This window comes from Rissa tridactyla, chromosome 19 (assembly GCF_028500815.1).
Source record: "Rissa tridactyla isolate bRisTri1 chromosome 19, bRisTri1.patW.cur.20221130, whole genome shotgun sequence".
NCBI lineage: Eukaryota > Metazoa > Chordata > Aves > Charadriiformes > Laridae > Rissa > Rissa tridactyla.
In genome coordinates this window covers 4,670,153-4,682,453 of record NC_071484.1, presented here as the reverse complement: position 1 = coordinate 4,682,453, position 12,301 = coordinate 4,670,153, and the positions used below count along the sequence as shown (strand labels likewise).

The 12,301-nt window shown below is 58.3% G+C and overlaps 1 protein-coding gene across 3 annotated transcripts in view; it reads right to left on the bottom strand.

The window, feature by feature from the left end:
- KCNH6 (potassium voltage-gated channel subfamily H member 6) overlaps nt 1–12,301 on the bottom strand; it is a 34,152-nt gene that overhangs the window by 3,300 nt on the left and 18,551 nt on the right. For 2 of the 3 annotated variants that reach the window (XM_054224737.1, XM_054224739.1), the window contains 8 exons: nt 11,321–11,532; nt 6,513–6,941; nt 5,388–5,787; nt 4,882–5,081; nt 2,363–2,615; nt 1,710–1,903; nt 991–1,090; nt 434–721 (listed from right to left, as the gene is read on the bottom strand). In XM_054224737.1, coding sequence (XP_054080712.1) covers nt 434–721; nt 991–1,090; nt 1,710–1,903; nt 2,363–2,615; nt 4,882–5,081; nt 5,388–5,787; nt 6,513–6,941; nt 11,321–11,532 — 2,076 coding nt within the window. The remainder of the gene's footprint in view (nt 1–433; nt 722–990; nt 1,091–1,709; nt 1,904–2,362; nt 2,616–4,881; nt 5,082–5,387; nt 5,788–6,512; nt 6,942–11,320; nt 11,533–12,301) is intronic. The other variant, XM_054224738.1, reaches the window with a different exon arrangement.

Here is a 12,301-nt window from a genome sequence, read left to right as displayed (position 1 = left end):
TCTCAGCATTTCTGTCTTGCATCCCCCAGGCCCACTGGCATGGAGGTGCTCCATAGTCCATCACCCAACACGTTTATGGAGAGCCATCACCCATCACCCTGACGTACATGGTGCTCAGGGAGCGTCCATCACCCTAGCACCTGAGGTGCTTGTGGGGATCCATCACCCTGGCACCCAAGGTGCTCATGGACAGTCCATCACACAGGCACCCAACACGCCTATGGCATTTGGCCCCTTGGGGCAGCCCCAAAGGGGTCCCTGGGTGCTAGGAGAAACTGCAGGGCACGGGAAGGACAGAGCAAATACTACTGGGGACAAAAGTCAGCAAAGACAAGCATGGCTTCCCCAAGCTTGGCTCTTCCCCAAGACAAGGCCACCATGCCCAAGCATCTCTCACCCCCTTCCTGCCAGCTTTGTCTGCAACTGTGGGTACCTGCGTAGGACTGGCTGCTCTCCACCGCCTGCTTGCCAACCTCTGTGCCGCCGGCGTTGGTGGTGACGAGGCTGAGTGTGGGCAGAGCAAAGTCATCCTTTTTGGATGTGGGGAAGGGCTCAGCTTTTGTAGGGCTGCCAGTCTTGGCCTCGTCGTCACTGGTCTGGGAGCAGGGAGTGGTGCTGCTGCCCAGGTCATCCCACTGGTCCTTACTCAGCGGGTCCTGCGGGTTGGTGAGCTCTGAGTAGGTGTGATACTGCTCTGCATCAGAGATGCCTGTGTCTGGGTCTGTGGGGCAGCACAACAGGTTAATTTGGGGAGGACCGCACATGGCAAAATCAGCCCCCATCCCCTCTAGGGTGCCCATAGGGCTGGGGCATCCTAAGAAGAGGGAGGGAAGACAGCGTGGGTGCCCCCAGGGTGGGGACATACTGGTCTGCAGGGATGGAGGCACTGACAGTCACCTCTGCTTTGGGGTGCCTGCTAGGGCAGTAATTAAATGATGATCCCGCTCCCCAGCCCTGCAAACCAGGCTCTGCCGACGCTGTGGGACTCACCAGGCTTGTTGGGCTGGCAAAGGGAATGCTTGCGTCGGCGCGCCCGCCGGTAGGTGCAGTCATATTCCTCACTGAGTGGTGAGCGGGGAACGCTGTCTGCCTGAGGGATGAGAGGGGCTGGTCACCAGGGCAAGGGTGCCATGTCCCATCCAGGGGTACCAAGGCCCATCCGTGGATGCCATGTCCCATCCACAGGTGCCACATCCCATCCATGGGTGCCACGGCCCTGGGTGCCATGGGGGCTACAGCCCATTCAGCATCCTCCTAGGGCTGGTCTCCAGCCATCTCTGGCTCTCCATCACTGCCCTGTCCCTCACAGTGACTCCTGGACCAGTGGCATAGCTCAAGGGATCCTAGAGGCTGGCCTGGGTGCTCTGAGACTGAGTTGAGGGTGTCAGGGCAATGGGGAGGGAAGGGGCACCCTGAAGTGGGGCAGGATGTCCTGGGGTGGGAATGGACATAGAGGGAATTTGAATTTCTTTACTGTCTTGCCAGGCAAATGTCTCTGAAAAAATACCAGGAAAGGACAAAGTCCAGTCATAAAGTTTAAGAGTCAAACAGCAATGTAAAAAATGCTCCAAGCCTTCCATGCATCACAAACCCGATTATTTAAAAAGGACTGAGTGAGGAGCACCTGTTGACACCCTTGCTTCAGCCCTCCCACTTGCCAAATTTAAGGCATTGACCAGATCCCTCCCTGGGACAGCCCTGGCACTCACATCTCGCAGGTTAAAGGTGATCTCTAAGTTGCTCCAGAAATTGTCAGAGAAGGCTGGGTACATGTCCAAGACCTCCAGCAGGTCCTCTCGCTGGATCTTGTGCAAGTCACAGTAGGTCAGAGCCCTCACGTCGGCATTGGACTTCCCTGGGCGGGCATAGAGGCTGATGGGCTCCCCAAAGATGTCATTCTTCCCTGTGCCAACAGAAAGCTCATTAGGGGGAGGTGGGCACCCATGCCAGTTCCAGGAGTTCCAGACTTCATTTTGGGGCTCAAGGACAAGGGGACGCCCAGCAACCTCGACACTGATTGTGGACGCTGGGGTTTATGCTATGAAAGCCATCACTGGTGGGGAGACTGAACCAGGGCAGTGGGTCATCAGTGATGGCTGGGGACTGCTGAGCTGTCCTCACTCCCCTGCTCTCCGCACTACTTTGTGGTCTCTTCCTGGCATTTACAGGGGATCCTCCACCCCCTGTCCACTGGTGTGGCCACCAGCCAGAGGCTGAGGAACCGCCTTCCCTTCTCCAGGACATGGAGAAGTCCTTCACCCCTCCCCTGCCACCCTTTGTCCCCTGCTCATCACCCTTCACCCACCACCCTTCTCCCCTTGCCCATCACCCCTTGCCCTCCCAGAAGGAAGGACTTTTCCACCTAAGATGGCCACCACAATGTCTTCCCGGAGGATCTCAATGGAGCCCCGGGAGATGAAGTAGAGTGTGGTGAGGACATCTCCGTAGTGCACCAGGGTGTCTCCGGGCGGTGCATGAGTCGTCTTGAACTTCATGGCCAGAGCGCGCAGGCAGCCTTTGCTGGCTCCTCGGAAAGCCTTGCAGTTCTGGAGCAGCGTGCGGTTGAGGTGAAGGCAGATGTCTGCCTGCAGGCAGTCGGGGAAACCCTTCAGCACCTGCAAAGAGCGAGGGAGAGATGCCATCATAGAATCATAGAATCTTCATGGTTGGAAGGGACCTTTGAGATCATCAAGACCAACCATACACACACAGAAAAAACCACCCTACAATCTCTGCCATTAGAGCATGCCCTGAAGTGCCAAATCTACACGTTTCTTAAATACCTCTAGGGATGGTGACTCAACCCCCGCCCTGGGCAGGCTGGTCCAGTGCTTGACCACTCTTTCAGTAAAGTAATTCTTCCTAATATCTAACCTAAACCTCCCCTGCCGCAGCTTCAGACCCTTTCCTCTGGTCCTGTCATTATTCACTTGAGAGAAGAGGCCAACACCCACCTCTCTCCACCCTCCTTTCAGGTAGTTGTAGAGGGCAATGAGGCCACCGTTCCCAGCAAGGATGGCCGTGACAGCCCCGGGAGGCTGTGTGACATGCAGCGTGACATGGCGGGGCCAAATGGGGAGTCTCCGAGCCCAGAAAGCCAAAGCTGGGGACATCTTCTGATCTTCCCTTGGTGGACGCCTGCCTGCCTGTCCCTGGCTTGTATTGCACGCTGCCGGGGATGAGAGCACTCCCGGACAATAAATAATAACAACCAGATCAATCTATTTATACCCACTGGTGGCATATTCCCCTTTTCATCTTTCCGCCCACTAATCTTGGCTGAATGAGAGCACAAACTGGTAACGAGGTGCTGTCCTAATTAAGCAGCACCTGCCTGAATGCCAAGAAGCAGCACAGGCCAGCTGTGTGCAGCAACAGCTAAATATACCCGTGGCAAATACCTCGTGTTGAACAAAAGCTAAATCTGAAGGTGAAATCAAGGTAAAACTCGCAATATGGAAAAAGCCGCTGCCACCAATGGCTCATGGTGCCAGGGTAAAAGCTACTGGGTTTGGGTTTTTTTTGGAGAGCAGCATATGGCCCCAGGGTCCCCCTTGCTCTCTTCTCACTTCCCGCTGGTGGCCAAATCTGGGACAACCAGGCTGGGGCTGGTGAGCACGGCTCATTCCCAGCTCCGTCATGATCTCACAGGCTGGCAGCAGTGCCTTAGTTTCCCTACTGGGAAATCGGGGGCGGATGAATTGATCGGGCCGTGGGATGATTGATTAGATCATATTGCATCTCAGCAGCATCCAGCAGGAATCGGTGTGAGCAGCGGCACGTCCAAGCCGCAAGCTCATCTTGTCGCAGGGGATTTGTGACCTGGGTTTGCACTAAGCCAGGAGAGCCTGTGCTTGGTAGGGTGCCACGGCTTTGCTTCTCGTTATTGCCACTGATGTCCAGCCCAGGGTGTCTCCTCCAGGGGAGAGGTTTAACCTGAAGCTCTCCCAGCAGCAAACTTCCAAATGCTGCCCAGTTGTTTAATGAGGCAGCAGCAGCTGAAGACGGAAAGGTTGAATTCATGCGAATCCATGTCCCAGTAGTGCCCAAGGATGGAGAAGGACCAAGTCTTAGGAAAAAGGGGAGCATGAGCTGGGAACAAGCGGGCTAATGGTCTGCCCAGGGCAGAGAGACAGGGAGTACCAGGTCCCATCTCTCTCCTTGCCTTGTCCGTTCTCATTCCTCTCTCTGCCTCACAGCCAGAACGTTTGTGCTCTGGACCCCGCAGCCGGGAGCTGAGTCCTGCCACCTCGGCCCCAGCCCGGGACTCCCCGGCTGAGCCCCCTCCTCACCCCCACAGTGTCCCGCTGCCGTTGGCACAAGCCTCCCTGCCAGGCTCGGAGACACGGCGCCTCTCCAGCGCGGCTCCGCCATTGATCCCCCCTTTGCTAACAAACAGCTGCCTCTCTGGGCTCTAATTAAAATGGATCGAGGTTTATTTAAATGCCCTCCTTTCCCTGCCGCTGAGAGCGGGATGCACTTTGCTTAGCAACCGGCAGTGTGGAGAGGAGCTGGATCGATACCGGCTCCGCGTCTCTGTGACACCAACAGACACCGGCCTGAAAGTGCTTGGCGCCGATGGGGGCTCTGAGCTCCTCACCAGCATGCCGGCTCCAAACCCGCTCTCCAGCCAAGAAATGCCGTCATAGCCCTGGAAGATGGCTATGTGGAGGGATGTGGGGGACAGAGGGAGAGAAGGAGAAAGGGGATGCAGGAGGCAGACGGGCAGACAGACTCTGTCTCCGGCCTCCCAAGTCCTTTCCTGCCTCCTCTCCACTCTGGTTGGAAGGATGGAAAAGTTTGGGTGAACCCAGAGCTGGATTCTGGGTCATTCAGGACGAGGTGCCATGAGGACATGGGACCTCCCCGCCCTGTACTCACCGCATTCATGTCGATGCCGTTGGTGTAGGACCAGGCGTGCTGGAAATACTCCTCCAGGCGCTGGCGCAGGGGGTTGGGGATCTGGTGGAAGCGGATGAACTCCTTAACCCGCAGCATCTGTGTGTGGTAGCGGGCCGTGCCCGAGTACAGGCGTTGGATGATGGCGGAGACGTTGCCGAAGATGCTGGCATACATCAGAGCTGCAACGAGAGGGCAGGACTCAGCAGGACACGGGGAGACGGGTGTCCAACAACCTCAGACCTGGAACCAGCAGGTTTCCAAAGCCCCTATCTACCATGGACCCAAAACCAGTGGGTTTCTGAAATCTGTATTTCTATCTATCTCCCCATCCGCTGGTCTGTGCAGAAGAGGCACAGGCAGAGGGAGATGCTCTCGTAAAACCCCACATTCTACAACCTGGTGGGTATCTCCCTGTTTCTCCCCAGAGCAGCCCCTCCAACCTCCAAGGCAAGGATGGGGACAGCGGGACACGGGCAGACACTCACAGCCAATAAGCATGACACAGATGGAGAAGATCTTCTCCGAGTTGGTGTTGGGTGAGACGTTGCCGAACCCCACGCTGGTGAGGCTGCTGAAGGTGAAGTAGAGGGCAGTGACATATTTATCCTTGATGGATGGGCCAGAGGAGAGGTCGCTGTCGTTGTAGCGCTTGCCAATCTGGTCACCCAGGTTGTCCAGCCAGCCGATCTTGTGCTCCATGTAGGGCCGTTCCACATTGCCGATGGCGTACCAGATGCAGGCTAGCCAGTGGGCGATGAGGGCAAAGGTGCACATGAGCAGGAAGAGCACGGCTGCTCCATACTCAGAGTAGCGGTCCAGCTTGCGGGCCACGCGGACCAGGCGCAGCAACCGCGCGGTCTTCAGGAGGCCAATGAGGGTGGTGGTCTGCAAAGCAGAGGTGAGAAACCTCAGGGACAAGCAGGAGATAAATCTGGCCAAAGGCCTAGCCATGCTCTCTTTGAAGGATAAAAATGCACTTCTAGAGCGTGAATCACCTCATCCTGGAGATGACATCTGAAATAGGTTAGATGAATCATGCCACAGAAAGGGCAGTTTCCCTCCGCTGACTATAAAGGGAACAAGCCCTGGGATTACAGGTGAGAAAGTGAGAGGAGCCAAGGTCAACCTCATGTTTCCTGATGGTTCCTCACCTTGCCAACTGATGCTCCCAAAGCAGCTGCCTTCCACCCCATCCCACAGGCTCTCAGCCGAGGTGGGGCCTCCAGGTAGTGCAGTAACCACAGGGGCCACCCTATTGCCAACGTTTTGAGTCTGGCTGGCAATGCAACCCCAAATTTGGCCTCACTGGCGTGTGAGTCCAGTCCCTAAAATGAGCTCTTACCTCCCAATTAGACACTCTCTTAGCACTTACAGTGGGGTCTGTGTGGCTGTTCTGACCCTACTAAATAATATCTCGGGTCCCAGCTGCTTAATAAAAATCTCTAATGACATCCTTGCCCATCCCTCTGACTAGCCACCCTCTCCTTGCAGATCTATCCATCCACTGCTTATACCAAGTGATCCATATCCCTTTTTCTTTCCTATACATCGCTCCCCATCCACCCATGAGTCCCCTCTTGTCCCTGTGGACCTCCAAGCCCCGCCTGTACCTCATCAGATCCGGAGCGGAAGATGAGCAGGTCAAAGGGGATGGCGGCAACCATGTCGATGAGGAACCATCCCTTGAAGTAGTGGATGGCGATCTTGCCAGGGTGGCTCACCACCTCGTCATTGATGTTGACGTAGGTGGTACGGAAGTTGATGACAATGTCCACGATGAACATGATGTCCACAATGAGGTCAATGATGTTGAGTGGGTCACAGGAGTAGCTGCAGTCCCAGCGCTTCTCCTCCACCTGCTCCTCGTTGAGCAGGAAGGCAGCCGAGTAAGGGGTGAAGACAGCTGTGTAGATGACCAGCAGGAGGATGAGCCAGTCCCACACAGCCTTGAAGGGACTGTAGTGCAGGATGGTCCATCGGTGGATGCGTGGTGCCTGCAGCTTGTACTCGGGAAGGACATCAGCACCCAGGGACAGGACCTGCCGGGAGATAGGTGTGAGAAGGACACAAAGAGAGGTTGGATAAGGCCAGGAGCCAGGCAAGGGCCTCCCATGTGCTGGTAGGGCAGCGAGGAGCATGCAGTGGGTTTCCTACACCCTTTTCACCTTTGTCACCTTCATGTGTGCTTGTCCAGGAGGCCACAAGGTGATTTGCCCATTATGGCTGACGCCAAGCCCAGCTCCTCGTCAATCTCTAATGCCCAGAGCACTGGGGCAAGCATTTTCCTGCTTTATGCCTTTCAGACCCTACCATTCTGGCAGGGAGGAAAGTGCCTCCTGCAATGCCTCCTTGTGCCCTCAGCTCTGTGCCACCACCCCAGGAGCTGCTGGGTGTCCCTGGCACGGGGCTCTGGGGAAAGCAAACCTGGAGGTGCAGTCCCACGGCTGTGGCGTGGCTCTGAAGGTGAAGGCACATTAGGCATCCCACAAGCCTTGCACGGTGCCTTTCTCAGCCCCAGCAGGGACCTTCCCCTTGATGTCCTTCTGGCACAGCTGTCCTCCAAGCAGAGGGGACAGCTTGGGCCACCCACAGCAAAGCCTGACCTTGGTCAATGCCCGTTTCCCATCCAAGCATCCCCAGGGAGGGGGTGACCTGTGGCCAACAACGTGCAAACACCATCTCATGCGCGCAGGCACCCTTCCATATTGTTATGTGTCCCTAGGTCTGTCTGCCCTCACGGGGACATGTTTCCACGGCACCAGTGAGTCCCCACACAACCCAGCTCCCCCTTCCAGGACCAACGCCAGCTCCTGGTGGGCTCTGAAGCCACCCTGGGGACACAAAGCAAAGTGCTGGGGACCAGGAGGGCTGGGTCAGTCCCGCTTTGGATGCTGAGAGATGATGGCATGAAGGGGCTTATTTGGAGCTGGGGACAGCTGGAACCCCCCTGCCTGACCCTGCTGCTCTGTTGTCCCCTGGGTGTCCCCGTGGTGCTGGCCATCAGTGACACCTGCAGAGGAGGGCGAGGGGCACTTCGGTGCCCCCTCCCCATGCTGAGCCCCCAGCTAAAAGAATGCTTTGTGCCACGCTGTGAAGGAGAGGAGGGAGGATGCCTCACATGCCCCGAGGCCATGGTGATGGGCACACCACGATTCTGGCAACAGATCTGGAAGAAGGGCCTGATCCTTCTTGCACTGACACCCACCTTGTTCAAGGGTTCGAGGGCTTCCCAAGGGCTTCTGGTGCTGCAACACAGAGCAGATCCAGCCCTGCAGCCCTGTCCCACCACGAGCAGCCGCTCCCACGTCCCACAGCCCCGAGACATTGGTGGGTCCCGCGCCCTGGGGGTGTCCCCAGCTCCTACCTGCCTGCAGCTTGCCCGGCGCCCCATGCGGCAGCTGACTCTCGAAGTCCGGGTGTCCACCATGGGGGCCCCCAACCCCGCGCGCCCAGGCAGTGACCGGCACGGCGGACGCAGCACTGGGGCTGCAGCATCGCCCACGCAAGCACGCATGCACTTGGACGGGCGGGTGGGAGACATGCGGCTGCAAAGGGCATTCGGGAGCCCGGCGTGGATTAATCAAACCAAATCAATGCTGGGGCCCCCGTGGGGACGAGAGCACCAATGGGGCAGCGGGAGCTGCCGACGTCGCTGGCGGATGGAGAGGGGAGGGATTGGAAAAAGTGACCCAAACGCAATCGTTGCGGAGGGGAATGAGGCAGGCGCGGGGCTTGGGGACCAGCTCCTGCGGGGACAGTGGGGAAGGGGACAAGGAGATGCCGGTAAAATGCTCAGCCCCAAAGCTCAGACATGTCCAGCAGACCCGAGATGGGGTCCTACACCTTATGTCTGGGAAAACCAGCAATGCCCCCACCCTCAGCAGCCGAATCCCCTCGTCCTGCCTGGCCAGAAGCAGCTCTGTGGGGCCAGTCCTGAAGTTGGGCCCCCAAATGCTGCTCCCCATGCTGGGATGCCTGCCCTGCCCCTCCTCCCTGCTCCTGGCACCCGGCTCCTGCAGCAGAAGCAAAAGCAAGTCAAGCCCTGTTGTTTTCTAGGCAGGAATTAATAAAAAACCACAACCCCAAAGATTTGAGGCAGAAAAGGGAAAAGAAAGCCCCAAAAAGTGCAGCAAAACCAACGCAGAGCCAGGGAGCAGCTGCAGCCTTGTCCCTCTCTGCCCTTGGGGATGGGGAGGGCTGCCGGTGGCACCCTTGGGTGGCCTGGATGGCATCGGGAATCTCCATGGGTGGCAGTGCCAGGTGCCCCCCGTGGTGATCCCGCTGGGTGCCCCTTCCCTCTTCCCCTTCCCCTGCACTTACCGGCTTCAGCTGCAGCCGCAGGCTCATGGTACAGGGTGCTGGGTGCTGGCTGCGGGGTACTGGGTGCTGGGTGCCGGGCGGCAAGGGAGGGAGCAAGGCAGCTGCGGGAGGGAGGAGGAGGAGGGAGGGAGGAGGGAGCAGGGTGCGTGCGGGCTGTGGGCGATGGAGGGGGGAGGCTCCCCCGGCCCTGACTAAACCCAGGCCCTTGCTTTGCCCCGTGGGGCCTCCTTTGCCCCGTGCTGGGGATGGGGATGGGGAGGGGGACACCAAGGTGTGGAGGGCAGCCACGCCGGAGCCACCAGGAGACCCTCAAGCACAAGGGGCTGGGCAGGATCAGGCCCATGGTGCTGGCTGCAGGCAGGCACTGACCCAGTGGCCCTCCTGGCACGTATCCTGGCACAACTCAGCCCCCCCATTCCTGTCCCCAGCACCCTCCTGCCCAGCTCCACCACCAGCCGCTGCCCACAGGGCAGTTTGGGGGGGACTGGCAGAGGTGCCACCAACAAGGTAGGACCCCGGCCTGGTGGCACTGACCCCACGGTGTCCCCATGTGCCTCCAGCTGTGCCCCGGAGCCCCAGCCTGGGCAGGCTGAGCCCGGCACATTCATTGCACTTGTGACCTGCCCTGCCTGCCTACTCATTGTGGGGCCCGACCACCCGACCAGCCCGTGTCTGCCTCTCCTTGCCCGCCAGCGGTATTTTTAGATGCCGTTAGCGGCGTCTGGCCGCTGTCTCTGCCTCACCCGTGAATTATTTAGCGGCCAGGGGCGGGGAGCCATGGCTTGGCGGGAGGCGTGGGGGACGTTGAGGTGAGGACAGGCAGGACGCCCGGGGCTCCCGATGCCATGGGGAGATGTGGCAGGGAGGAGAGGTCCATGCCACCCCATCCCATCCCACCCTATCCCATCTGGAGATGTAATGCGAAGGGAAGATCGACCTTTGTGGGTGCCGCATGGCTGCACCGCGGGGCCCTGCAGCCACCACCCGTCAGCTCCCATCCCGTCACCCCGCAATCAGCTAATGACCCCGCATCGAGCAGCTGGTGCCACTGTGCCAGCGTCACCCCAGCACGCAGCAGTGGTCCCCAGTGTGCAGGTGTCTCTTGTGATGGGGACAGGGCATGGCGACGGCTTGCCATCCCCCTGAGGTGTTCAGGAGCTGATCCTGTGTCACTGTGGTCACCCCCAGATCAGAGGGACTGGGACGAAGGGGACAACAAGCCTAAAAACTGCTCCATGCCATGGGGGAGCAGGGAGCCTGTCTGCCGTGCACGGAGGCTGCGAGGGTAAAGGTTTGCTGGCACCGAGACGGGAGGAAAATCCCACAGAGCATCCCACTCTGAAGGAGAAAACTGTCAAGCCCGGAGACTTTTCTGGGGTCAGATGGCTGCATTTTCATTAAAATGGCCCTCGGCTGCTGCTGGCGACGGTGGGAGGTGCCCTTAGATGTGTTTTGTACATCGTGGCTCTCCTGTGCCTCAGTTTCCCCAGTGGCAAGAGCTCCCTACTCGGGACTGCAGGATACAGCAGCACCTTTGACACACGCTGATGTCCGTGCGTCCTCCGTGGTGACAGTACAGTGCCACGCATGTCCCTTTCGGTGACAGTGCACTGCCACAAGCGTTCCCCGCAGTGACAGGGCAGTGTCGCACGTGTTGGTGACAGTGCAGTGCCACCTGCTGTCTCCCAGGGGATCCTGTGGCCCTCGGCATGGCCACCCGTGCTCCTGGTGTGGGGTCCCCGGCCGGGCACCTCAGGGCCAGAGCCTCCCCCACCAACAAAGCCACACGCATGTACAAACATGCAAACACTTGTGTCCCCTTCAAGGCCACCATCACACCATGACACCATGCTGGTGTTCCCCTGGCCACAAATTACCAGAAACACTGATTTAAGGGGAAAAAAGAGCATTTCGACCATTCAGAGGAAAAGAGAAAAAATCAAACACAAGGATATTGGCATTTCCTAGGATGGAGACTCCAGGTATCACTGCCCTCTTGGCTCCTCTCCTCCAAAACCACAGGAACGGCTGTGACTGTACCCTGGTGGCAGCACCACCACCCCACCACTGCCTTGGTGGTATCTCACTGCCCACGTACCTGTGTGACCTTCTCGGTGACGTTCTGGGTGCGCTCCATCACCTTGTGGGGAGCAATTATCTCGATCTCCGTGGTGGAGCCCGAGCGGTGCTTCTCCAGGTTGAACTCCACAAAGTTGAGTGTGAACTGGGGGATCTGGCTGATGGTCCGGTACTTCATGAGGTCCGAGTCCGAGGTGGAGTTCGGGGGATTGGGTTTGACGTGGGAAGCCTCTGAAATAGGACGCAGAGGAGCGTTGAGAAGGGCAGTGTGAGAAAGGGCCAATCCGTAGAGCCCTGGCCTCAGCATAGGACATCCAGGAGCTGGGGACCACTACAAGGTGCCACCAGAAGGTACCAATGTCTGCCTGGCCGTAAAGGCTTGGCTTCTTCAGGGTGGCTCAGACATGGGATACCCAACGCCAGATGCCCAAGAGGGGGCTGCTTTTCAGACACATCACCCATCTTTTCACCATTAAACCTCCTTCAGGGGGCTCAGACCAGCTGCCAAAATACAGAGGCACCCAATACCCTTTACTACCCCAGAAGACTGTGGTAGGCTGGGGACCAGCCCCAGTGAGACCCACCAGGAAGGGATGCCAAAACTGGCATGAAAACAGATGAAGGAGGAGGTGGGTCTCCTCCACCCTTGCATGTCAGCCTGACCAGCATAGCTCCTTGAGCTTCTGCCTTGGTTTTTGGCCACCAAACTGAGCCAGGACCTGGATGATGTTCCCACTTGGATGTATCCTCCATCCACAGGCTCCAAGTAGGGAGGCTGGAGCTTTCCCTTGAAGAAGAGCTGTAGTGGGGCTGGATCCCGGCAGTTTTCCCTGGGGAACTGCCTCTCTGGGTCATCCCAGTGCAGGACGAGGGAGGAAGCCCTAGAGGTGGTCGGCTCATGGTCAGTCTTATGGCAATGTGTAGTCATGGAAGGGAGCATGGACCCACACCCAGGGCTTCAGGAACATCCCCAAGCACCGTAACCAGTGTGTCCTGACCT